The 26,173-nt window shown below is 39.0% G+C and overlaps 2 protein-coding genes across 5 annotated transcripts in view; both read left to right on the forward strand.

The window, feature by feature from the left end:
* PPHLN1 (periphilin 1) overlaps window positions 1-26,173 on the forward strand; it is a 234,071-nt gene that overhangs the window by 23,494 nt on the left and 184,404 nt on the right. The window lies entirely within an intron of this gene.
* On the forward strand, window positions 18,069-18,661 carry LOC132372488 (cytochrome c oxidase assembly factor 8-like). The gene has a single exon (XM_059934559.1). The coding sequence runs from the start codon at window positions 18,069-18,071 to the stop codon at window positions 18,645-18,647; it is 579 nt and encodes a 192-aa protein (XP_059790542.1). The 3' UTR covers window positions 18,648-18,661.

Raw genomic sequence — 26,173 nt, forward strand, 5'->3', positions numbered from 1 at the left:
TCATTCTTTTACATGTAGCTGTCCAGTTTTCCCAGCACCACTTGTTGAAGAGACTGTCTTTTCTCCATTGTATATCTTTGCCTCCTTTCTCATAGATTAGTTGACCATAGGTACGTGGGTTTATCTCTGGGCTTTCTATCTTGTTCCATTGATCTATGTTTCTGTTTTTGTGCCAGTACCATGCTTTCTTGATTACTGTAGCTTTGTAGTATAGTCTGAAGCCAGGGAGTCTGATTCCTCCAGCTCCGTTTTTTTCCCTCAAGACTGCTTTGGCTATTTGGGGTCTTTTGTGTCTCCATACAAATTTTAAGATGATTTGTTCTAGTTCCGTAAAAAATGCCATTGGTAATTTGCTAGGGATTGCATTGAATCTGTAGATTGCTTTGGATAGTATAGTCATTTTCACAATATTGATTCTTCCAATCCAAGAACATGGTATATCTCTCCATCTGTTGGTATCATCTTTAATTTCTTTCATCAGTGTCTTATAGTTTTCTGCATACAGGTCTTTTGTTTCCCTAGGTAGGTTTATTCCTAGGTATTTTATTCTTTTTGTTGCAATGGTAAATGGGAGTGTTTCCATAATTTCTCTTTCAGATTTTTCATCATTAGTGTATAGAAATGCAAGAGATTTCTGTGCATTAATTTTGTATCCTGAAACTTTACCAAATTCATTGATTAGCTCTAGTAGTTTTCTGGTGGCATTTTTAGGATTCTCTATGTATAGTATCATGTCATCTGCAAACAGTGACAGTTTTACTTATTCTTTTCCAATTGGTATTCCTCTTATTTCTTTTTCTTCTCTGATTGCTGTGGCTAGGACTTCCAAAACTATGTTGAGTAATAGTGGTGAGAGTGGACATCCTTGTCTCGTTCCTGATCTTAAAGGAAATGCTTTCAGTTTTTCACCATTGAGGATGATGTTTGCTGTGGGTTTGTCATATATGGCCTTTATTATGTTGAGGTAGGTTCCCTCTATGCCCACTTTCTGGAGAGTTTTTATCATAAATGGGTGTTGAATTTTGTCAAAAGCTTTTTCTGCATCTATTGAGATGATCATATGGTTTTTATTCTTCAATTTGTTAATATGGTTTATCACATTGAGTGATTTGCATATATTGAAGAATCCTTGCATCCCTGGGATAAATCCCACTTGATCGTGGTGTATGATCCTTTTAATGTGTTGTTGGATTCTGTTTGCTAGTATTTTGTTGAGGATTTTTGCATCTATATTCATCAGTGATATTGGTCTGTAATTTTCTTATTTTGTAATATCTTTGTCTGGTTTTGGTATCAGGGTGATGGTGGCCTCATAGAATGAGTTTGGGAGTGTTCCTTCCTCTGCAATTTTTTGGAAGAGTTTGAGAAGGATGGGTTAGAATTCACCTGTGAAGCCATCTGGTCCTGGACTTTTGTTTGTTGGAAGATTTTTAATCACAGTTTAAATTTCTTTGGTTGTGATTGGTCTGTTCATATTTTCTGTTTCTTCCTGGTTGGAAGGTTATACCTTTCTAAGAATTTGTCCATTTCTTCCAGGTTGTCCATTTTATTGGCATAGAGTTGCTTGTAGTAGTCTCTTAGGATGCTTTGTATTTCTGCAGTGTCTGTTGTAACTTCTCCCTTTTCATTTCTAATTTTATTGATTTGAGTCCTCTCCCTCTTTTTCTTGATGAGTCTGGCTAATGGCTTATCAATTTTGTTTATCTTCTCAAAGAACCATCTTTTAGTTTTATTGATCTTTGCTATTGTTTTCTTTGTTTCTATTTCATTTATTTCCACTCTGATCTTTATGATTTCTTTCCTTCTGCTAACTTTGGGTTTGTTTGTTCTTCTTTCTCTAGTTCCTTTAGGTGTAAGGTTAGATTGTTTACTTGAGATTTTTCTTGTTTCTTGACGTAGGCTTGTATAGCTGTAAACTTCCCTCTTAGAACTGCTTTTGCTGCATCCCATAGGTTTTGGATCATCGTGTTTTCATTGTCATTTGTCTCTAGGTATTTTTTGATTTCCTCTTTGATTTCTTCAGTGATCTCTTGGTTATTTAGTAACATATTGTTTAGCCTCCATGTGTTTGTGTTTTTTACGTTTTTTTCCCTGTAATTCATTTCTAATCTCATAGCGTTGTGGTCAGAAAAGATGCTTGATATGATTTCAATTTTCCTAAATTTTCTGAGGCTTGATTTGTGACCCAAGATGTGATCTATCCTGGTGAATGTTCCGTGAGCACTTGAGAAGAACGTGTAATCTGCTGTTTTTGGATGGAATGTCCTATAAATATCAATTAAATCTATCTGGTCTATTGTGTCATTTAAAGCTTCTGTTTCCTTATTTATTTTCATTTTGGATGATCTGTCCATTGGAGTAAGTGAGGTGTTAAAGTCCCCCACTATTATTGTGTTGCTGTCGATTTCCTCTTTTATAGCTGTTAGCAGTTGCCTTATGTATTGAGGTGCTCCTATGTTGGGTGCATATATATTTATAATTGTTATATCTTCTTCTTGGATTGATCCCTTGATCATTATGTAGTGTCCTTCCTTGTCTCTTGTAACATTCTTTATTTTAAAGTGTATTTTATCTGATATGAGTATAGCTACTCCAGCTTTCTTTTGATTTCCATTTGCATGGAATATCTTTTTCCATCCCCTCACTTTCAGTCGGTATGTGTCCCTAGGTCTGAAGTGGGTCTCTTTTAGACAGCATATATATGGGTCTTGTTTTTGTATCCATTCAGCGAGCCTGTGTCTTTTGGTTGGAGCGTTTAATCCATTCACGTTTAAGGTAATTATTGATATGTATGTTCCTATGACCATTTTCTTAATTGTTTTGCATTTGTTTTTGTAGGTCCTTTTCTTCTCTTGTGTTTCCCACTTAGAGAAGTTTCTTTAGCACTTGTTGTAAAGCTGCTTTGGTGGTGCTGAATTCCTTTAGCTTTTGCTTGTCTGTAAAGCTTTTGATTTCTCCATCAAATCTAAATGAGATCCTTGCCGGGTAGAGTAATCTTGGTTGTACGTTCTTCCCTTTCATCACTTTAAGTATATCATGCCACTCCCTTCTGGCTTGCAGAGTTTCTGCTGAGAAATCAGCTGTTAACCTTATGGGAGTTCCCTTGTATGTCATTTGTCGTTTTTCCCTTGCTGCTTTCAATAATTTTTCTTTGTCTCTGATTTTTGCCAATTTGATTACTATGTGTCTCGGCGTGTTACTCCTTGGGTTTATCGTATATGGGACTCACTGTGCTTCCTGGACTTGGGTGGCTATTTCCGTTCCCATGTTAGGGAAGTTTTCGACTATAACCTCTTCAAATATTTTCTCTGGTCCTTTCTCTCTCTCTTCTTCTGGGACCCCTATAATGTGAATGTTGTTGTGTTTAATGTTGTCCCAGAGGTCTCTTAGGCTGTCTTCATTTCTTTTCATTCTTTTTTCTTTAGTCTGTTCCGCAGCTGTGAATTCCACCATTCTGTCTTCCAAGTCACTTGTCTGTTCTTCTGCCTCAGTTATTCCGCTATTCATTCCTTGTAGTGTAGTTTTCATTTCAGTTATTGTATTGTTCATCTCTGTTTGTTTGTTCTTTAATTCTTCTAGGTCTTTGTTAAACATTTCTTGCATCTTCTCAATCTTTGCCTCCATTCTTATTCCGAGGTCCTGGATCATCTTCACTCTCATTATTCTGAATTCTTTTTCTGGAAGGTTGCCTATCTCCACTTCATTTAGTTGTTTTTCTGTGGTTTTATCTTGTTCCTTCAACTGGTATATAGCCCTCTGCCTTTTCATCTTGTCTATCTTTCTGTGAATGTGGGTTTTGTTCCACAGGCTGCAGGATTGTAGTTTTTCTTGCTTCTGCTGTCTGCCCTCTGGTGGTTGAGGCTATCTAAGAGGCTTGATGTGAGGCTCTCACGTGTGAGATTTTTGTGTGTGCCCTTTAAGAGTTGAGTCTTTACTTCCCACAACCCTGTATCTCTCCTGAAACTAAGCCCTGCTGGCCTTCAAAGCCATACATTCTGGGGGCTTGTCTTCATGGTGCAGGACCCTGAGCTGTGGAGATTAATGTGGGGCTCTGACCTGTTGCTCCTTGGGGAGAACCTCTGAAATTGTAATTATCCTCCAGTTTGTGGATTTTCTACCTGGGGGTATGTACTTGAAGGTACTACGTCTCCACTCCTCCTACCCATCTCGTTTTGGTAGGATTATTATTATTATTAACTACACTTTTCATTATCATATATGTGATTATTTCTAAAAAATTATATTTCAGTTTAATACAGTAAAATTCACTCTACTTTGAGTTTTGACTAATGCATAGAGTCACAGAACCACCCCAATAGTAAAGATGTACAACAGTTTCATCACCCAAAAAGTTTCCTTCGTTCAGCCCCTTTGTAGTCAAAATTCCCCTCAATCTCTAACTCCTGGCAACTACTGATCTGTTCTCCACCCCTAGAGTTGCCCTTTCTACCATTTTATATAGATGGAATCATACAGATATATGTATATAGCTTTTTCAGTCCAGCTTCTTTCACTTAGAATAATGCTTTTGAGATTCATCAGTGCTGTTCCTTGTGTCAATAGTTTGTTCCTTTTTATTGCTGAGTAGAATTCCCAGGTTGTTTATCCATTCCCCTGTATAAGGACATTGAGTTGTTTCCAAGTCTGGTGATGTGAATAAAGCTGCTATAAACATTTGCATGCAGGGTTTTGTGCGAATATAAATTTTTATTTCTCTTGGGTAAATCCTTATGACTGGAATTGTTGGGTCACATGGCATTTTATGTTCAAATTTATAAGAAACTGCCCAGCATCTTCCCAAAGTTCCATACCATTTTGCATTTCTATCAGCTGTGCATGTGAGTTCTAAGTGCTCCAAGTATGCATCAGCACTTGGTATTGTCAGTCTTTTTTTTTTTTTAACTACAGTCATTCTTGTGAGTAAATAGCAGCATCTCATTGTGTTTTCAATTTGCATTTCCTTTATGATGAACAATGTTGAGCATTTTTTCATGGGCTTGTTAGCCATTTGTACATCTACTTTGGTGACATATCTGTTCAAATCTTTTGTGCATTTTAAAAAATGTAGTTATTTTTTATTTTTAAGGTTTTCAAATTTTTAGTAAAATATATGTAATATTTAACATTTTAAACCATTCATAATTATATAATTCACTGGTATTAAATACAATCACAATGTTGTATAACCATCACCATTACCTATATCCAAAAGTTTTTCATTATCCCCAACAAAAACTCTGTACCCATTAAACACTAACACCCCCTTTCCCCTATCTTCCCTTAGTCTCTGGTAACCTCTATTCTACTTTTTGTCTCTGTTAATTTTCCTATTCTAGGTACCTCCTATAAATGAATGTTTGTTCTTTTGTGTCTGGCTTATTTCCCTTAGCATAATGTTTCAATGTCCATCCATGTTGTACCATGTATCAAAATTGCTTTCCTTTTAATGGCTGAATAATATTCCATTGTATCTAATTATTGAGTTTAAAGAGCTCTTTTTACATTCTGTTTACAAGTCCTTTTTCATATATGTAAGTTGCAAATATATTCTTGCAATCTGTTGCTTATCTTTTCATTTTCTTTGAGGTTTTTTAAAGAGGAAAAATTTTAATTTTGATGAAGTCCAATGATCAATTTTTTCTTTTAAGAACTATTGTTTCGATGTCATACCTAAGAACAGTTTGCCTAACCCAGTGTCACAGAGATTTCCTCCTATGCGTTCCTCTAATGGTTTAAAATTTTGCTTTAGGTCTATGATCCATTTTAGGCAAATTTTTATATAAAGTGTCAGGTATGAATCAAGTTTATATTTTGCATGTGGATTCAATTGTTCTAGCACAATTTGTTGAAAAGACTAACCTTTCTCCATTGAATTGCCTTTGTAGCACTGTCAAAAATTAATTGACCATATTTTTGAGGATTTAATTCTGGACTCTTTATGTTCCATTGATCTATATGTCTATCCTTTGGCCAAAACCACACTGTCTTGATTACTATAGATTTATAGTAAATCTTGAAATCAGATAGTATGAGTCCTCCAACTTCTTTTTCAAAATTGTTTTGGCTATCCTTGTTCCTTTGCCTTTACATAAAAATTTTTGAATCAGCTTGCTGATATCTACAAGAAATCCTGCTGAGATTTTGATCAGAATGGGGGTGAATCTACAGATTAATTTGTTCAGAACTGACTTCTTAACATTTGTGGTTATTTTGGGATACAACTATCTGATTCTAAATTTCTGCAACAAATCTTTCACTTCTACTAAATACAACCTGACATCATCTTATCATAGCTAAGCTAATACAGATGTTTAAAATGAAGTTTTTTCTGCAGCAATCATTGTTTCCAGGTGATTTTATGTTGTAATAGATTACTCTCTGCTATTAAGTTTTAGTGACACAAAGCTATGGTCACTTTTTATTTATTGCTTTAGTTATACTATTACTATTAAAATGGTGATTTTTTTCCTTTAATTTTGTAACTGTTTAGATCTTTACATGAGCTAAAGTCTTATTGATTAATTGATTGTGGTAAAATATACATAACATAAAATTTGCATTTTAACCATTTTTAAGTATACAGCCATTTTTAAGTTCAGTGGCATTAAGTACGTTCACATTCTTGTGCAGCCATCACCACCATCCATCTCCAGAACTTTTTTCATCTTTCCAAACTGAAACTCTGTACCCATTAAATAATAACTCCCCATTCCTCCCTCACACAGCCCCAGCCTCTGGCAACCACGGTTCTGCTTTCTGTCTCTATGAATTTGACTGCTCTAGGTACCTCATGTAAGTGGAATCACATACTATTTGCCCTTTTGTGACTGGCTTATTTCACTTAACTTAATGTTTTCAAGGTTCATCCGTGTTGTAGCATATGTCAGAATTTCCTTCCTTGTTAAGAGTAAAATATATATAGCACATTTTTAAATCCATTCATCTGTTGACAGACACTCAGATTGCTTCCTCCTTTTGGCTATTGTGGATAATGCTGCTCTGAACATGAATGTACAAGTATCTGTTTAAATCGCTGCTTTCAGTTATTTTGGGTATATCTCCAGATGCGGAATTGTTGGATCATGGTAAATCTATGTTTAATTTTTTAAGGAACCACCACACTATTGGCTAAAGTCTGAAAAGAAAGATATACTTAATTAACATTGCTTCATATGTTATTGCCAAATTTAAGAGGAATATTTAGAAAAGAAAATGGATTTCAGATGACGATGGACAATAGTATGCCTCGTGGGAAGAGTCAGGAAGAACCTACTGAGAGGAAAGATACTTCAACAAAGAATTTCTAACATTTCCTTGTACTTACATGACAACTAGAGCAGCAGTATGGTCACAGCATTATTTGTTTCCTAAAATTCTAATATCAGAGGTATAGTCAGAATGTGGGTTTAAAAAAATTTTTTTTTAATAGCTACATTATTTATTTATTTATTTATTTATTTATTTATTTATATTTTTTTAGCTGTGTTGGGTCTTCGTTTCGTGTGAGGGCTTTCTCTAGTTGCGGCAAGCGGGGGTCACTCTTCATCGTGGTGCAGGGACCACTCTTCATCGCGGTGCGCGGGCCTCTCACTATCGCGGCCCCTCCCGTTGCGGGGCACAGGCTCCAGACGCGCAGGCTCAGCAGTTGTGGCTCACGGGCCCAGTTGCTCGGCGGCATGTGGGATCTTCCCAGACCAGGACTCGAACTCGTGTCCCCTGCATTAGCAGGCAGACTCTCAACCACTGCGCCACCAGGGAAGCCCCAGAATGTGGATTTTTAAATTTTTAAATTTTATTTGTTTGCAAAAAGAAAATCTGACATTCCAAACTACTTAGCTCTGGAATCAGCTTTTGTACCAGGTTTTTTAAAAAATTAATAATTTCTTTAATAAGCTATTTTATGGCTTTATCCAGAATTTTCTTTTCTTTTCTTTCCTTTTTTTTTTTTTTTTTTTTTTTAAATTTCTTGGCCGTGCTGCACAGCATGCAGGATCTTAGTTCCCTGACCAGGGATTGAACCTGCGCCCCCTGCAGTAGAAGTGAAGAGTCTTAACCACTGGATCACCAGGGAAGTCCCCAGAATTTTCCATAATGCTGTTTTTAAAATACTATGAGAAGCAAATAAAAAATACAAAAACTACAAAGAACTAAATGTTTACTTGTTAAGCCATGTTTATTATTATTTATTTATCAGGCATTGTCCTAGATGCTAGGAATTTAAAACACTAGACCCTTATTCATTTAGAATATACTGCAGATGTTAAAAAAAGACACACAGATAAATGAGCTAAACACAATGATGTCTTAGAATCAATAGTACTTATATTATTACCATATATGGAAGTAGTGCCGAGTACCCACAAGCTTTTGTTTGTGGAGAGACAGCTTTAGGAATGTGAGTACTACTTGCACATTGAAGAGAGTTTTTAATTTCCTTAAGTGGAAACTATAGCTTCTAAGTCACATTGGGCCCAAACTACACTGAGAGGTGAGATCCTTGGAACTAACACATCTTTCTGCCTCCTTCTCTCTCAGTCACTCAGCGAGAGAACACTTTAGGAACCACGTCACTCTCATCTGGCCAGATCTCTCCTGAGGAGCTCACAGCACAGACCAGGCCCTGTCCTAATGAGTATAAGAGGAAGGCTGCAGACTCTTGACAGAGGTCTAGACTTTAGCCTCATCAGGTCTGACACCATCAGAGGCCTTAGCCTGGAGCAGTGTTGAACCTCTAAGCTGATCGATACTAACATGCTTCTAATCTCTGTCATTTTCAATCACTCTCACAATGGCAAACCATAATCTCCCTCCTCCACCAATATTTACACTCTGTCTTTTGAAGTACTGCTGTCATGCTACTGCTCTCTACTTTCTCCCCAATAAATCACTCTACCTCTGGTGGTTGCCCACCCATTCTAGCCCTTTTACTATGCCTTTTGGAGTGCTCCCCCCAACAACGAACCAACCAGCCAACCAACCAAACCCTTTTCTAACAACACGGAGTTTCCTTTTTAAAGTGCTTTCCTCTTTGAATTGGCTGCTAGAAAGCCTAGAGCAACTTCTGTGAATGAATCCCACTTCCATCTCCAATGTATGATCTTATTTTTATTTCTCCTTTGCTTTATCTCTAAGACTATTTTTTTTTAATTTATTTATTTATTTATGGTTGTGTTGGGTCTTCGTTTCTGTGCAAGGGCTTTCTCCAGTTGTGGCAAGTGGAGGCCATTCTTCATCGCAGTGCGCGGGCCTCTCACTATCGCGGCCTCTCTTGTTACGGAGCACAGGCTCCAGACGCGCAGGCTCAGTAATTGTGGCTCACGGGCCCAGCTGCTCCGCGGCATGTGGGATCTTCCGGGACCAGGGCTCGAACCCGTGTCCCCTGCATTGGCAGGCGGATTCTTAACCACTGCGCCACCAGGGAAGCCCCTCTCTAAGACTTTTTAAACTTTTTTTCTTTTTATGTTTTTGGCTACGTCAGGTCTTCGTTGAGGTGCGTGCGCTTCTCTCTAGTTGCGACATGCGGGCTTCTCTCTGGATGTGGCGTGCGGGTTTTCTCTCTCTAGTTGTGGCGCGGTGACGCAATGGGGCAAGGGCTCAGTAGTTGTGGCGCGCGGGCTTAGCTGCCCTGCGGCATGTGGGATCTTAGTTCCCCCACCAGGGATCGAACCTGCATCCCCTGCACTGGAAGGTGGATTCTTTACCACTGGACCACCAGGGAAGTCCCTATCTCTAAGACTTCTTAAAATCTTTGCTACGTTTTTAACATCTTTGTAAAACCTCCTTAAGTACCTTTTAGAACAACATGAGATTATAATACATGAATACTCTGGTGTCCACTTGCTACATATCCAGAATTCTATTACCTCTCTTTCTTTACTAACAGAATACCAATTTTACTTGGAATATCAATGTGCCCCAGGTCAAACAATTTTGATTTTTCAAGCTCCTTTAAAGCTAGGAGTGGTCATTTGACATGATTTTAGCTAATGAGATGTAGACGCAAGTCTACTTCAGAGTTTCCAGAAAAACTATTGTTTTGCTATTAGAAGGGAAAGACTCAACCTGGCACACGCTTTTGCCCTTTTTCTCTTCTTCCTTCTGTAACTAGAACATGATGTCTGGCATTACAGAAGCCATCTTGGTACAATGAGGTCAAAAGCCAGGTGCTAAGAATGGTGTCTCAGGAAACAAGCATGATCCTTCTCTGATGATCTCGTAAAGCCACCTTACCAACCCTGCAATGCTTTTTCTGAGACTTTTTATTTCATAAGATCAAGGAATTGCTTATTTGCTTAATGTAGGTCGAGATTCCCTTACATACTAGCAAATCCAGACCTAGCTCTTACATACCCTCTCTCTTTCTGTCTCCCCCAGTGGATGTGCCTCCCCCAACCCATGCTTTCACTGGCTGCCTTCTTATCACACCATTTTCACTAGAAGCCCATGGAGAAGAGGTTGCTCCTCTTCTCATACCCCACAAAGCAAAGGCCTGAGAGGAGGAGTCATCTTTCTCTGCCTTTCTCTTTGTCAATTTTAACCATTATTCTTCCACTCTAATGCAAAAACACTTCCTTCTTCCAGGGACACACCACTGATTCCACCCTTTAACATTCCTTTTTGCTATCATTATCCTACCTCCCAGAGAATCCCCCGCAATCTCACTCTCCAGCCCGAATTCCATAATCATTGCAGACAATTTCAGTGCAAGCATACCTCATTTTATTGCACTTGGCTTTGTCTGCGCTTTACAGGTACTGTGTTTTTTACAAATTGAAAGTTTGCGGCAACCCTATGTGGAGCCATTCTTCCAACAGCATTTGCTCACTTTTTGTCTCTGTGCCACATTTTGGTGATTCTCACAATATTTCAAACTTTTCCGTTATTATTATATTTGTTATGGTGATCTGTGATCAGTGAACTTTGATTTTACTATTGTAATTGTTTTGAAGTGCCACCAGCCATGCCCATATAAAGATGGCAAACGTAATTGATAAATGTAGTGTGTGTGCTGACTGTTCCACTGACTAGCCATCTCCCCATTTCTCTCCCTCCCCTTGGGCCTCCCTATTCCCTGAGAAATAACACTATTGAAATTAGACCAATTAATAACCCTACAATGGCCTGTAAGTGTTCAAGTGAAAGGAAGTTGCATATCTCTCACTTTAAATCAAAAGGTAGAAATGATTAAGCTTAGTGAGGTAGGCATGTGGAAAGCCAAGATAGGCTGAAGCCTAGGCCTCTTGCACCAAACAGACAAGTTACTGCTACTTCAGTGAACACAGGAATGATAAGAAAGCAAAATAGCCTTATTGCTGTTATGGAGAAAGTTTTGGTGGTCTGGGTAGAAGATCAAACCAGTCACAACATTCCCCTTAAGCAGAAGACTAATCCAGAGCAAGGCCCCAACTTTCTTCAAGTCTATGAAGTCTGAGAGAGGTAAGGAAGCTGTGGAAGAGAAGTTTGAAGCTAGCAGACGTTGGTTCATGAGGTTGAAGGAAAGAAACTCTCCATAACATAAAAGTACAGGTGAAGCAGTAAGTGCTGATATAGAAGCTGCAGCAAGTTATCCAGAAGATCTAGCTAAGATAAATAATGAAGGTGGCTACACTAAACAACAGACTTTCAATATAGATAAACCAGCCTTTCACTGGAAGAAGATGCCATCTAGGACTTTCATGGCTAGAGAGGAGAAGTCAATGCCTGGCTTGAAAGCTTCAAAGGACAGGCTGACTCTCTTATTAGGGGCTAATGCAGCTGGTGACCTTACATTGAAGCCAGTGCTCATTTACCCTTCTGAAAATCCTAGGGCCCTTAAGCATTCTAAATCTACTCTGCCTATGTTCTATAAATGGAACAACAAAGCTTGGATGACAGCACATCTGTTTACAACATTTCTACTGAATATTTTAAGCCCATCATTGAGACCTACTGCTCAGAAAAAAAGGTTCCTTTCAAAACATGACTGTTTGTTGACAATAGGGGACTCCCCTGGTGGTCCAGTGGTTAAAAATCCATCTTGCAATGCAGGGGACGCTGGTTTGACCCCTGGTAGGGGAACTAAGATCCCACATGCTACAGGGCAACTAAGCCTGCGTGCCACAACTAGAGAGAAGCCCAAGCACCACAACGAAGAACCCATATGCCACAACTAAGACCCAACACAGCCAAAAAATAAATAATTAAATAGACTTAAATGAATAAAAAATAAAAAACATGACTGTTTGTTGACAATACACCTGGTCACCCATGAGCTCTTATGGAAACGTACAATGTGAGTAATGTTGTATTCAGGCCTGCTAACACAATATCCATTCTGCAACCCATGCATCAAGGAATAATTTAGGCTTTCATGACTTATTATTTAAGAAGTACACTTCATAAGGCTATAGCTGCCATAGACAGTGATTTCTCTGATGGATCTAAGCAAAGTTAATTGAAAACTTTCTGGAAAGGATTCACCATTCTAGACGCCATTCAGAACATTCATGGTTCATGGGAAGAAGTCCAAATATTAACATTAACAGGAGTTTGGAAGAAGTTGATTCCAACCCTCACAGATGACTTTGAGGGGTTTAAGACTTCAGTGGAGGAAGTAATTGCAGATGTGGTGGAAATGGCAAGAGAACAAAAGTTAGAAGTAAGGCCAGAAGATGGGACTGAACTGCTGCAGTCTTATGGTAAAACTTTAATGGATCAGGAGTTGCTTCCTATGGATGAGCAAAGAAATTGGTTTCTTGAGATGAAATCTATTCCTGATGAAGATGCTGTGAAACTTGTTGAAATAACAACAAAGGACTTTTAGAATATTACATAAATTTGGTTGATAAAGCAGTGGTAGGGTTTGAGAGGATTGACTCCAATTTTGAAAGAAGTCCTATTGTGGGTAAAATGCTATCCAAACAGCACTGCATGCTACAGAGAAATTGTTTGTGAAAGGAAGAGGCAGTTGATGCAGCAAACTTCATTATTGTTTTATTTTAAGAAATTGCCGCCCAGGCTTCAGCAAACACAACCCTGATCAGGCAGCAGCCATCAGCGTTGAGTCAAGACCCATCACCAGCAAAAAAAAATTTATGACCCACTGAAGGCTCAGATGATGGTTAGCATTTTTTAGCAATAAAGATATGTACATTGCTTTTTTTTAGACATAATGCTGTTGCACCCATAATAGACTACAGTATAGGGTAAACATAACTTTTATATGCATTAGAAAGCCAAAAAGTTAGTGTGACTCACTTTATTGTAATGTTTGCTTTCTTGCGGTGGTCTGGAACTAAACCTGCAGTGTCTCCGAGGTGTGCCTGTGCTGATATCCAACACCCTGATCTTGACGTTCCTTGACTTCCTTCAACCAGCCCCTTCCCAAAGCCACAATCGGGACCATGTTGCCTCCTTGAGCTCCTCTATGTGTTGTTTTGTATAGAGATAACTCTTAGAATTTTAATGTATACCTACGTTTTTAAAAGGATAGTCCGTTTTTTAATTAGCAAATTAATCCATTTTTGATGTTCACAGTTATAAGTTTGGAGAAATTTTACCATTATATTTATTATGTACATGTTCTCTTGTTTCATTTTATCCCTGTTTTGCTTTTTTTTAATCAGATTTTATTGATTTCATTTTTATTTTAACTGTTTAGGAGTTACACACTCTATTTCTATTTTGGTAGTAACCAATAAGGTTTTGTTTTATTGAGGTATATAATTTATATGCCATACAATAAACCCATTGTAAGTGGTTGATTTTTCAATAATTTTTTACAAATTTATACAGTTGTGTAGCCACCACTACAATTCAGTTTTGGAACTCTTATCATCCTCTAAAATGTCATTATGTCCTTTTGCAGTCAATCCCCTCTCTCGCTCAGCTTCAGGCACACATTGATTTTCTATCTCCATAGTTTTGCCCTTTCTAGAAATTTCATATAACTGCAGTCATACAATATGTAATCTTTGTGTCTGGCTTCTTTCACTTAGGATAATAATTTGAGGTTCATCCACATTGTTGCATGTGTCAGCTGCTAATTCTTGTTTATTGTTGAGTAGTATTCTTTGTACGGGTATACCATTTTTTTGTTTATTCATTTATCAGTTAGTTGATGAATGTTTGGACTGTTTCCAGTTTTTGGCTTTTATCAGTAATGTTGCTATGAATGTTCACGTACAAGTCTTTGTATAGACATATGTTTTCAGTTCTCTTGGGTAAATATCTAGGAGTGGAATTGCTAGACTATGTGAGATCTGTGTGTTTCCACTATTTGCCACTTGGCGTAAACCAAGAAGGGGGAGGACCTAAGCTCTCTGGCTACTTGTGCTCCAACTAATATTTCTGACAGTTTCATTGGGCTCTTTCTTGCTCCCCCTGTACAGTCCTTCTGAACCTTTAGCATCCCTAAAACCTCTCCCATATTTTTTAAAGTTAATTAATTAATTAATTTTATTTTTGGCTGTGTTGGGTCTTCATTGCTGCACGCAGGCTTCCTCTAGTTGTGGCGAGTGGGGGCTACTCTTCGCTGTGGTGCATGGGCTTCTCATTGCAGTGGCTTCTCTTGTTGCAGAGCACGGACTCTAGCTGCGTGGGCTTCAGTAGTTGTGGCACGTGGGCTCAGTAGTGTGGCTCGCGGGCTCTAGAGCGCAGGCTCAGTAGTTGTGGTGCATGGGCTTAGTTGCTCTGCGGCATGTGGGATCTTCCCAGACCAGGGCTCGAACCCGTGACCCCTGCATGGCAGGAGGATTCTTAACCACTGCACCACCAGGGAAGTCCCACTCCCATATTTTTAACAGTCCTCTTTTTTCTTTGTTTTGGGCTTTGGTTCTTTCCTCAAACTGAGTCCAGCTACTTTTCGCCTTGAGGGATGCTTCATAATTTTTGGCCCACCAAGAGCATCTTTACTTGTTTTCAACACTGTCATGAATTTGTTTATAGTGTGACTGGTTGTGAAATTGGAAGTTCTGACCAAGACCATAAGATAGTAGATAATCAGATCCCAAAGTGAAGTGATAGACTCATATACAGATTTTCAAAGCAGGAGATTGAAAAGCAGTTAGAAAACTGACCCACAATGAAGGTATAAACAGGTTAAGAAAGTAGAGGAGGGAGAAAATGTGTGGAGAGATTTTTTGGGGAGAGCTACTGCCATAATGTTAATTGTACTCCTATCCTACAACCCTCCACTCCCTCCTCCCCTCAAGCCTAGCCAGAGTAGACTTCAAGGGACCACTGGAGAGCTTGATATGTGTTCCCTGGAGTTTGAGAAGCACGTTGGTCTGGCATCTGCCATTGGGCTGGGGAGTCAGGGCAGAGCCACAGAGAGATGTTTCTACTTTGAGAAGTAACTGCATTCCTTTCTGACACAAGCCAAAGTGCACAGCCATCAGGGATGAAGTGTAGAACTCTTGGGAGGAATATCAGCCAAGTGTCATTTTAAAAGCATTCCAGGGACTTCCCTGGTGGCGCAGTGGTTAAGAATCCACCTGCCAGTGCAGGGGACATGGGTATGATCCCTGGTCCAGGAAGACAACTAAGCCCGTGAGCCGCAACTACTGGGCCCACGTGCCACAACTACTGAAGCCCGCGTGCCTAGAGCCCATGCTCTGCAGCAAGAGAAGCCAGCACAATGAGAAGCCCGCACGCCACAGCGAAGACCCAACGCAGCCAAAAATAAATAAATAATTTAAAAAAAAATGTTCCAGTGCTTCTGCCATAGGAAAAGGAGACACCCTCTCAAGAGGGGGTCTGTGCGAGTGGGCTGAGATTCTAGAGGAGAAGTAGCAGGGTCCACTGAGGAAAATGAATTCATCACAGCACATGCAATTGGATAAACACAGCAAAGGACCTACAGAACACCCATGAGAGAGTCTACTTTGAACACCGGCAAGGTCTAGAGAGAAGGAGGTCACTTATAACAGTATCTGTCAAATGAGAACTTTCTCTGTCCCCTTTCTTTTCCTCTCTCTTTGTGGCCCAACCCTCAAGGGACCATAAGTTATGAGTAGCACGCCGAGGGAGGAAACACAAAGAAGGAAAAGAAAGTCAGGACATCTCCTCTTTCACATGTCAGGAGGTCTGCCTGAAGCTGGCCCTAACTGTAAGAGAAGAGAGGATTTCATTCCAAATCAATTTTAGAATTATGATTCCTGCAAAGAATTGACTGTACTAATTTCCATATTCAGACTGTGTTTGGTGACTTAAAGTGAACATGAGAGTCTATTTCCAAAGAGAAACCAAGAGAGTCTTGGGGGCCTGCTGGAGATTTCAATGGGGCAACAGAACTACTTCCCCCACTTAATAAGTTTTACAGGGATAATAGTCAACCACAAAGTTCATCAATTATAACCTTACGTTGAGCTTGTTAAATGATATGGTTACAATTTTTATATCTGTTCTGTTGTTTAGAGGGACTTAGAATGGAGGGGAAAGATGAAGTATTTTCACAGTCCAAGTTTTTCACCTCCGAAATCTCGTATTCTTTTATTTTGGTTTCCAAACATAATTGTCTATTTGCCCAGTATTCTTATTGTTTCTTCATATTCACTTCTAGACACTAGTCAATTAAATCTTGTGTTTCCCAGCTTGGGCTCAGCTTCTTTTCCTTTGCAGCCAAGATGTTCTAGTGCATTATTTCAACTTGCCATCCCATTTCTACCACCTCATCTATTTTTTTTTTTTTTTTTGGCCACACTGCACGACATGTGGGATCTTAGTTCCCCAACCAGGAATCGAACCCGTGCCCCCTGCAGTGGAAGCTCAGAGTCCTAACCACTGGACCACCAGGGAATTCCCATCTACCACCACATCTTTGCAGTGATTCTGCTATCTGCCTTTCCTGGTGCTATACACAGGCTGCTGAGCAATACTGCAGAAACCATTTAAACCCACACCCAGCACATTCTTACCCTCCCATCTCAGCTGGGCTCCTAGTACTTCTTTGCAAAATACTTATACATTTTTCTGGGCCAGTTTCCTTTTCCATCCATTTTAGTCGTTTTTATAATTCTTTGCCACTCATTTCAAGCTCTGTGCTCTGAATGAATTCGTATTTTATAGAAAATACTGAAGCAATGTTTGTGAACAAGTTCTCACTTTCTCAACTTCATCTAAAAATTTTATTTATAGTTCCGTCTCTTTCTCTAGTCCCTCCAGTGTCAGGTGGGGATTACCTTCCTACTGACTCAGTCCATTTTGTTTACTTGTGTTCTGGGTCAGTGCACATGAATAATCAGGGGGATCTTGTTAAAATGCTGATTCAGCAGGTCTGGAGTGGGACCAGAGATTGTGCCGTTCTAACAACCTTCCAGGCGACGCTGATGTTGCTGGTCTGCAGACCACACTCGGAGTAACAAGGCTGTTGTCTGATACCCTCTCATCTCCTTTTGCTCTACCAATTAATTATCTTTCCCCCCTGATTTATTTTCAAACTCTCCGTACTGGCTCTTCAGCATATAAAATGCTTGAATTTCTCTGATCTTAAAAAAAAAAAGTCTCTTTCCAAAATCTTTTCTTCTTAGGGCATCACTGTCTCACACCTTATCTTCTGTATTTGTTATCCATTGCTGCCTAACCTATCACCTTAAAACTTAGCCCTTGGGCTTCCCTGGTGGCGCAGCGGTTGAGAATCTGCCTGCCAATGCAGGGGACACGGGTTCGAGCCCTGATCTGGGAAGATCCCACATGCCGCGGAGCAACTGGGCCCGTGAGCCACAACTACTGAGCCTGCGCGTCTGGAGCCTGTGCTCCGCAACAAGAGAGGCCGCGATAGTGAGGGGCCCGCGCACCGCGATGAAGAGTGGCCCCAGCTTGCCGCAACTAGAGAAAGCCCTCGCACAGAAACGAAGACCCAATACAGCCATAAATAAATAATAATAAATAAATAAGCTCATTAAAAAAAAACAACAAAAAACTTAGCACTTAAAAATAACTGTTTCTGGGGCTCAAGAACCCCGGTATGGCTTAGCTAGGTCCTCTGGCTCAGGGTCTCCCACAAGACTGTAATCAAGATATCTGCTGGGGTGACAGTCATCTCAAAGCTTGTCTAGGCTGTGCGTCGCGGGAGCCGCCGGCCGGCAGCCATGCCGGCCTTGCGACCCCCGAGGAGGGCCCTGCTTCCTCTCTGCCGCGCCTTGTCCGGCGGCGGCTGCCAGCTCGTCCCCGAGCGCGGCGGTGAGCGCAGGGATGCTGCCCCGAGCCGGGTCTCAAGATTCTGCCCTCCAAGAAAATCTTGCCATGATTGGATAGGACCCCCAGATAAACAGTCAAACCTTCGACCTGTTCACTTTTACATCCCTGAAAATGAATCACCATTGGAACAAAAGTTAAGAGAATTAAGGCAAGAAACACAGGAATGGAACCAACAGTTCTGGGCAAACAAGAATTTGACTTTCCTTAAGGAAGAAGAAAAATTTATTGACTCAAGACTAAAAGCCAAAGGCCTGGAACTGAGAGCTGGATCAGGTCAAAAAGCAACATTGAATGCAGAAGAAATGGCTGACTTTTACAAGGAATTTTTAAGTAAAAATTTTCAGAAGCACATGTATTACAACAGGGACTGGTACAAGCGTAATTTTGCCATCACCTTCTTCATGGGAAAAGTGGCCCTGGAGACGATTTGGAACAAGCTTAGACTGAAACGAAAGAAGACCAGCAATTAGGAGCCCACCCTGACCCACCCGCCCAGCGTCTAAGTTTCCAAGAGAAGCAGCTGCTTATAGGAGCTCGTTTTACGAGAGCTCTAAGACCTGTGTGTGCGGGGCAGGCTGGGAGGATGCAGGTCCTGGTGCGCTGTGGCCCACGTGGCTCCGTCCTGACTGTGGGTTCCAAGCTGGCTCTTGGTCATGGAAGTGATGTTAAATAAAACCCAAGCACTGTGTAAAAAAAAAAAAAAAAAAAAAAAAAAAGTTTGTCTAGAGGAGGATCCATTTCTAAGTTCATTCATCTGGTAATGACAGGGTTTAGTTCCTTGCAGGTTGTTGGACCAAGGGACTCATTTCCTTAGTAGGTATTGGCCAGAAGCCTCCAGCGTTCTTTGCCGTGTTGGCCTCTCTGCAGAACAGCCCACAGCATGGCAGATGGTTTTCATTGGAATGAGCAGAGTGTACAAGAAAGGGTGAGCAAGGCAGAATCTAGTCTCTTTGTAACCCAATCTGGGAAGTGACATTCTATCACTTTTGCTGTATTCTATTCACTAGAAGCAAGCTGCTAAGTCCAGCCCACACTCAAGGGGAGGGGGTTTCACAAAGGTATGGATACCAGGTGGCCATTTTAGAGACTGTCAGCCATACCCTCATAGCCAAGCCTCTTGAGAAAGTCTGCAATTGCTCTCCCCATTCTGTCAATTTTCATTCACTTTTCAAACCTTTAGATTTTGCTTCCCCCTTTCACTGCTTACTAAATATGCCCTAGTTGTCGAATCCAAAAATCGTTTCTCAACACTCACCTTACTTGACCTTCTACTTAGTTTTCATAGCACTATTCTCTCCTAATAATTCTCTTCCTATTCCTTGAACCAAATCCTTCTCAATCTCCTTCCTAACTTCTCCTCATCTATGCATATTTTAAGCATAGATGTTTCAAGTTCCTGGGCTTCATCTTCTTTTCACTCTATATACAGTATTCTCATGTTCACCTCCAGCTTCCCTCATCACATATACATGAGTGTACTAGTTAGGGTTCTCCAGAGAAACAGAACCAGTAGGAGCTGTATATGTGAGATTTATTATGGGAATTGGCTCACGTGATCCTAGGGGCTGAGATACACCACAGTGTGTCATCTGCAAGCTAGTAAACCAGGGAAGCCGTGGTATAATTCAGACTAAGTCCAAAAGTCTGAGAACCAGGAGAGACAATGTTGTAACTCCCAGCCTGAGATCAAAGACCTGAGAACCTGGGGGCCACTGGTGCAAGTGCCAGAGCCCAAAGGCCACAGAAACAGGAGTTCTGATGTCTGAGGGCAGGAGGAGGTGGGTATCCCAGCTCCAGAAGAGAGAGAGAATCTGCTCTCCCTCTGCCTTTTTGTTCCATTTGGACCCTTGATGGACTGAATGATGCCTACCCACATTGAACTTTACTCAGTCTACTGATTCAAATGCTAATCTCTTCCAGAAACATTTTCACAGACACACCCAGAAATAATGTTCCACCAGTAATCCTAGCAGACGTTAGTTAGCTTAGTCAGTTTGACACATAAAATTAGCCATCAGTGATAATGCCAAGAATGTTCTTTTGAACTCCACAACAGTATTTCTGACTTCTGGCTGTCCCATAAACATCTCAAACGTGAACTCATCCTTTCCCCCAAATACATTTTTCCTCTTGTTTCTCATATCCTGCTTAATGTCATCACGATCTACCCCACTGCCCACATTGGAAATCAGGACTCATCTTAGAATCTTCGCATCCTGTCACCTTCCACATCCACATCTAAGTCTTGTTGCTTTTACCTCTTTAACCTCTTCTGTATTTTAGCCATTCCTCTGCTTGGTCTAGTACCTTTGACTCCTTCTATAATTTCTTCTCCACACTGTAAACCCCACGAGGACAGGGAGTGTAACTTGTTCACCTCTATGGCCCTAGTACTAGCCCAGGTAGTATTGTTCTTGCTAAATATTCCTTGTCTGGTTGATTAAAACTAAAATTTAAATCTGACTGTGTTATTCTAACACTTAAAGGTCTTTAATGACTTCTAATTACTTATCTAAACTCCTTAGTATCATATAAAAGATATTCCCTTATTCAGATGTGTAATTTGTTTGTATATATAATAGATACACTCAGATGCCTAAATTTTTTAAGGTCTTCAATCTGCTTTTGCATTTTTTTCTGTCACTTCCCCCATTATTCAGCTGTCACTTCCCTCATATTCATTATTCTACTTCTTATGCTATCATTGTGCTTTCTATTACCTGCCTTGTCTTCCTTTCTAGTCTGTTGCTTTTATGCTGCCACAGGCAGGGAAAACAGAGACTGACTGAAAATCCAAAGGGTTGTTTTCTGGGTGAAGTTCATGAGCACTAGTGGACAAAAATTATAATTTCTCATTTGGTTTATTACAGCCTTCCCCCTTATTTCCTGCTTCTTGGTTATAATACAGAGATGAGAGGTTGTTGGCTGAATGTCTTTTAGACAAGTAAGGTAGAGTAATATATAGCAATTTAAAAAAACAAAAATTATATGTCAGCTTTGCATATATTTTCCATGTGGGGGAACCATCCTATTAGCAAATCGATAATCCAGTACTTAAATCTGAACAAATTATAAGTGGCTCTCTCATTCATTCCATTTTCTTGCACTTTACCCCCAGTCCTTTTCTACCATCCTACTCTTCTATCATAGCAATCTCAAGCATAGAATGGTAGGTGTAGGGCAATGTGTATAACCGTAAAAGAGAATTCTAAAGAAATCTTAATGTTTTCCATTTCCTATTTCATAATTTTTAGTGGAGAGATCATGTGAAATCAGCCTATCCTCTGGCAGATGGATACCTTATCCTGCCTGTCCCCATATAACTTAAGTGAGAATATTATTTAAATAAATATATCACTAATGCTTTTTAAAAGGGGTCCATCATAAGCTATTTGACCCTTGCCCAAAACAAAAGCAAAAACTAAATACACTGGACATCCCTATCTGCAGGTGAGCTGATTAGCACTGCCAAAATAGGGCAAATATTTAGTCATTAGGAAACACCTGAAATGACAACACTCTTAAGAGCTGTCCATTAAACCAGGTACATGTGAAGATATAGACACATGAGAAAAGCAAATAAATATGGGTAATCCTTTAGAAGTTCTCAATCAGAATTAACTGTGAGAGCCTGGTGTGGAGGAATGCAAGAGAAGAAGCTTCCATTTGAGCTAAGGTTTGTTTATCCTACTTAACTGAAGTCAGAGCCAATAACCCCAATGATCCCAAGAATGGTGATAAGTGTTTTTCCACATTTAGAAAGAGCCAATTGGCAGAACCTTTGCAAAAGGGCCAATACCTTCTCTTAGTAACATGACACAGATAGGGCTCTTCTGATTTAATCCTGGTGGGTCAGGTGCCTTGAGTTGTGTCTTGTTAGCAGAGAGAGATTCACACTCATTCTCATGCTTTCTGGCTCAGGCTGCTACAGCACATCTTTGATGGTTTCCACAAAGACATTTTTGTCTGTGTGTGCTCTCTTTGATTTGATTCTTTTAGCCCAAGCAGATCTAAATCTTAAGTATCTTTTAGATCTCTGCTCTTTCTATCTCTACTAGTTTTTATTGTTTCGTTTGGGCAACTTGGTTTGTGTCCTTTGCCATTTACTGATTCTGCTTTTGCTTTATTTCACTAGGTCTCATTGGGCACCGGCTTGTGCCCTTCTCTGTATCTGGTTTCACCTCTGGCTACTTTTGCTTTAGTTTTTCCTTAATGGTCTGTAGAGACTTTGATCCGTCTTGCAACACAAGATACGGAGAGCTACATTAGAACAGTGTAAACTGTTTTATCAGCCCCTATGACCTCCCATCTTCTAAAATGATTTTATTTGTAGGCTTTTTAGTTGAAGCTTGTTTACAATCTTGGATTATGACCTATAAGTAAGCATCTTGTAATGAGGATGGATAGAAAGTAACATTTCTTCTCTCAATTCCCATCCTTTTGTTTATAACATGAATTGAAGGCTGAGTATCCATAGGAGAAAGTTTTTCACTTGCCTTTAGAAATAACTTGGAGCTATTATTCCCCCAAATGAATGCAGATTAGTAGCCCACTTAATTAATAGATAGAAATCTAGCAAAGAAAGATCTCATTGTTTTTCCTTCGAGTAATTAATGACACCATATGTGAATCTAAGTGATTTCTATAATTTTTAGATTGAGTCTCAGCTATGAGCTAAAACTGTTCATTTTAGCACTAAGGAGGCTTGCATCCCTACAAGTTGCCACTTCATATATTTTAACACCTTACTGCCAACATTCAGAATAAAGTGTTTTTCAACTCTTAAGGGACGATTTTATTTCCAAGGTAATATGTTTCTTGTGAGGATAAAATCAAAAGAGAAAGAGCTGATTCCATTTTAAAGGTGTAGTACTAATTCTTAGCTCTTATTGGTATCCCAGTCTTGGTACGGCATTTGATAAATAGCCATACACCGAGCCCCTAGATGTGGCCAGTGCAGTGTTCCTTAAACCAAACCAGGCCAAACCAAACTCCTCCTTATAGACTGAGTCAGAGGACAAAAGACTAGAGCAATGAGTACCACCTTTGCCTGTGAGCACCACCTATCTTCCAGGATCGTAATGCTGGTTGGCAGTAACGTATGTAATGTACATGGTGCAGAGATCCTCAAATTGAAGCTCTTTTCTTCATTTTGCTATTATGATTATTTAAGAAGATCCTCTATGCTAGATACAGAAACACACAAAACTGAATGAAAATGCAAAAATTACTTAGTGCTTAATGTAACTGTTGCACCTCCCAGAGCTATACTTAGGGCTTAAAATCTTAAGCGTGGTTTTATTTTCAGTCTTCTCTGTAATTGGTGGCTACAGGTGGTCAAATACAGTTTTGGAGTATAGAGTTAAGAAACTTAAAATGAGTACAGAATCTGACAACTATGTTCCATCTAGATTTAAGTCGCATTTAGAGTTTGGCTGGGATGTTAGCCAAAAGAGATTTGCTATAGTTTCATGAGATAAAATTATGGCATGAATCATCATCTCTCTAGCTTATTCAAGTAAAGATATTTTTTCAGAGGTTATCTTAAAGACGCAGTTCATAATTTGATGTATATGGGTTTCTACAATTTGATTCTTTAATTTCAAATGTTATGGTGGAGAAGGCATACATTATCTAAAGCTATATGTTCAGATTTATCAGATGAGAACTAAATGAAGGTATGCAAGAACATTTTTTAAAAAGGAGTTAGAGGTTCTATTTAAAAAGAATCTTGACATTTTCCAGGCTAAACTATTATTATAGAACATAGAACTTTTATAAAAATACAGATATCTTTCTGAGCAAGGATTTTAAAGACCAATGTCATACATTTTGACAGTATAAGACAAATGCAGAATGTTGGAAAAGCTCATACTGAGATCATCACCTAATACTGCAGCCATAAAACATTCAAGTCCAACCTGAATTCCTGACATTTGCTATGGAGATGAAAATGTGGGTTTCAAAAGACTAGTCCAGTAAGATGTATTTTCTCATTTACGCTGGAATTTTTGATTGCTTAAGTTTTCACAGGTCAATTTAATCTTTATCCTTTAACTTTATCATAACCTTTAGGTATTAGCATCTGGCATTCTACTGAAGTTAATTGCAGTGTCCTTAACAGTCATTTTTTAAAAAGGTATTAGAAAATTATATAACTTATATAATTTAAGTAATTATATAATTTAAGCAAGATGTGTTATTTAGATTGACTCTGCATAAACTTAAGCGTCACCTAGTATTACAGCCATAAAACATGTAGATTACTTAACTTCTCAGTGACTTGGTTTCTTCATCTGTAAAATGGGCATTACCCCTTCCATTCTTAGGAGGATTAAATTAGAAAATACATTTTAAGTGCTTAGAATAGTTCTTGGCACGTTGTAAGCATTCAACATAGGATATATATTATCAGTAGCAGTAGCTGCATATGGGAAATGATGGCTTAATATGTAGTAATATGAAAATAAATAAAGGGCATATTGTTTTAGAATTTACCTGCCTAAAACTTGGAGAAAATATTTTATATTTCCTAATCAATAAAAAATAAAATTTCTTAAAAGTAACCTATGCGCAATTAATATTTAGTGAGCATTCAGTAATACATTATATAATTACTACCCCTAAAGCAAAGGAAACAAAATAAACTTAAAATGTTATACATAACACATAAAGTAGTACTTATTATCACCATACATTTTATTGTTTATAAAAGTTTTCCCTGAATTAAATGTTCCCTAGAAAATCTTCCATTGTAGATTATTAGTATGTTAAAATCCCTTTATAACACAGCTTGTTTAGTACCTAGATTTGTGTGCTGTGTCAAATCATTTCCACTGAAAGTTATACCTTGTCCTAAAACAAAATCTCATTAATTTATTATTTTATTTAAGCGATGGGTCAAATAATGTTTCCCTGAAAAACAAATATTATAATGTTAGGCTAAAAAAGATAATTAATTTTCCTCACCAACACCAAGATTTCTGTATATTTGTGTCTAGTAAGGCAAGTAATTTCCACCATACTATGGCAGTATAATTGGTTTAATTGTTTTCCCAAATTTGTACAAGTTCTGAATCATTGATCTTTAAACTTAAGAGAATAACTTCATAAAATTTGGCCTTAAAAAATAAAACCACTCTTTTCAATATTCTGCACATTTTATGTACATTGTTTTCTCTCCTGAATTCCAATTGTATTATTTTAGCTCCATTTTCCATCACCTCTTTATAGTCTTTATAGTCTAAAATGGATACTTTCATGTCCAGAGAAAGAAGAATAAGAGTGGCAGTAAAAGGAATAGAAAAATGGAGTTTCGAAAACTCTGAAAATTAATTAGAAAAAGGTGGGAGAAGGATGGCATGAAAAAGAAAAGTGAAAGAGAAGCACTGAGGCTAATCTAGTGCTGATCCTAGTCTGTTCCCGTGTCCAACTGTAAGCTTAGGAATTCTATTTTGGGGCTACAGTTATTGGACGATTTAAACAGGTTGGATATCCAAGACAACTTGTTTGCGTGGATATTAGCAGACAAGTTGATGCTTGTTGTCTGCTGGGAGCTCAGCTAGAACTTCTGACGAGTGGCAACACATTCTCCATGTGGCTTGTTTAACATGATGGCTGGGCTCCCAAAGGGAGCATCTTGAGTACTAAGTGTCCCCAGAACAAGCATTTCAGGTCAAAGTTGCAGAACTTCTTATGATTTAACCTTGGAAGTCCCAGAACCTCACTCCCAATGCATTCTATTGGCCAAGCAAATCACTAAAGTCAGCTCAGATTCAGAGAGAGGAGCTGGACTTAATGTCTCAGTAGGAAGTGTAACAAAGAATTTGTGGCTATCCTTAAACAACTGCAAATTTGAAAAAAAATTCTAGCAATAAAAATCATTATGAACAAAATTAGACTGCAACATGTTGATTTCACAGAATTTTTGACAAAGTTTAAGAAGTAATTAGTGATCTGGATGATAGAACTGGAAGAGAATATTCAGAATAAAAAT

Source organism: Balaenoptera ricei, chromosome 10 (assembly GCF_028023285.1).
Source record: "Balaenoptera ricei isolate mBalRic1 chromosome 10, mBalRic1.hap2, whole genome shotgun sequence".
NCBI lineage: Eukaryota > Metazoa > Chordata > Mammalia > Artiodactyla > Balaenopteridae > Balaenoptera > Balaenoptera ricei.

Bases quoted from the DNA above. Each gene is read 5' to 3' on its own strand.
- LOC132372488 (XM_059934559.1), top strand. From the start codon at position 18,069: ATGCCGGCCTTGCGACCCCCGAGGAGGGCCCTGCTTCCTCTCTGCCGC.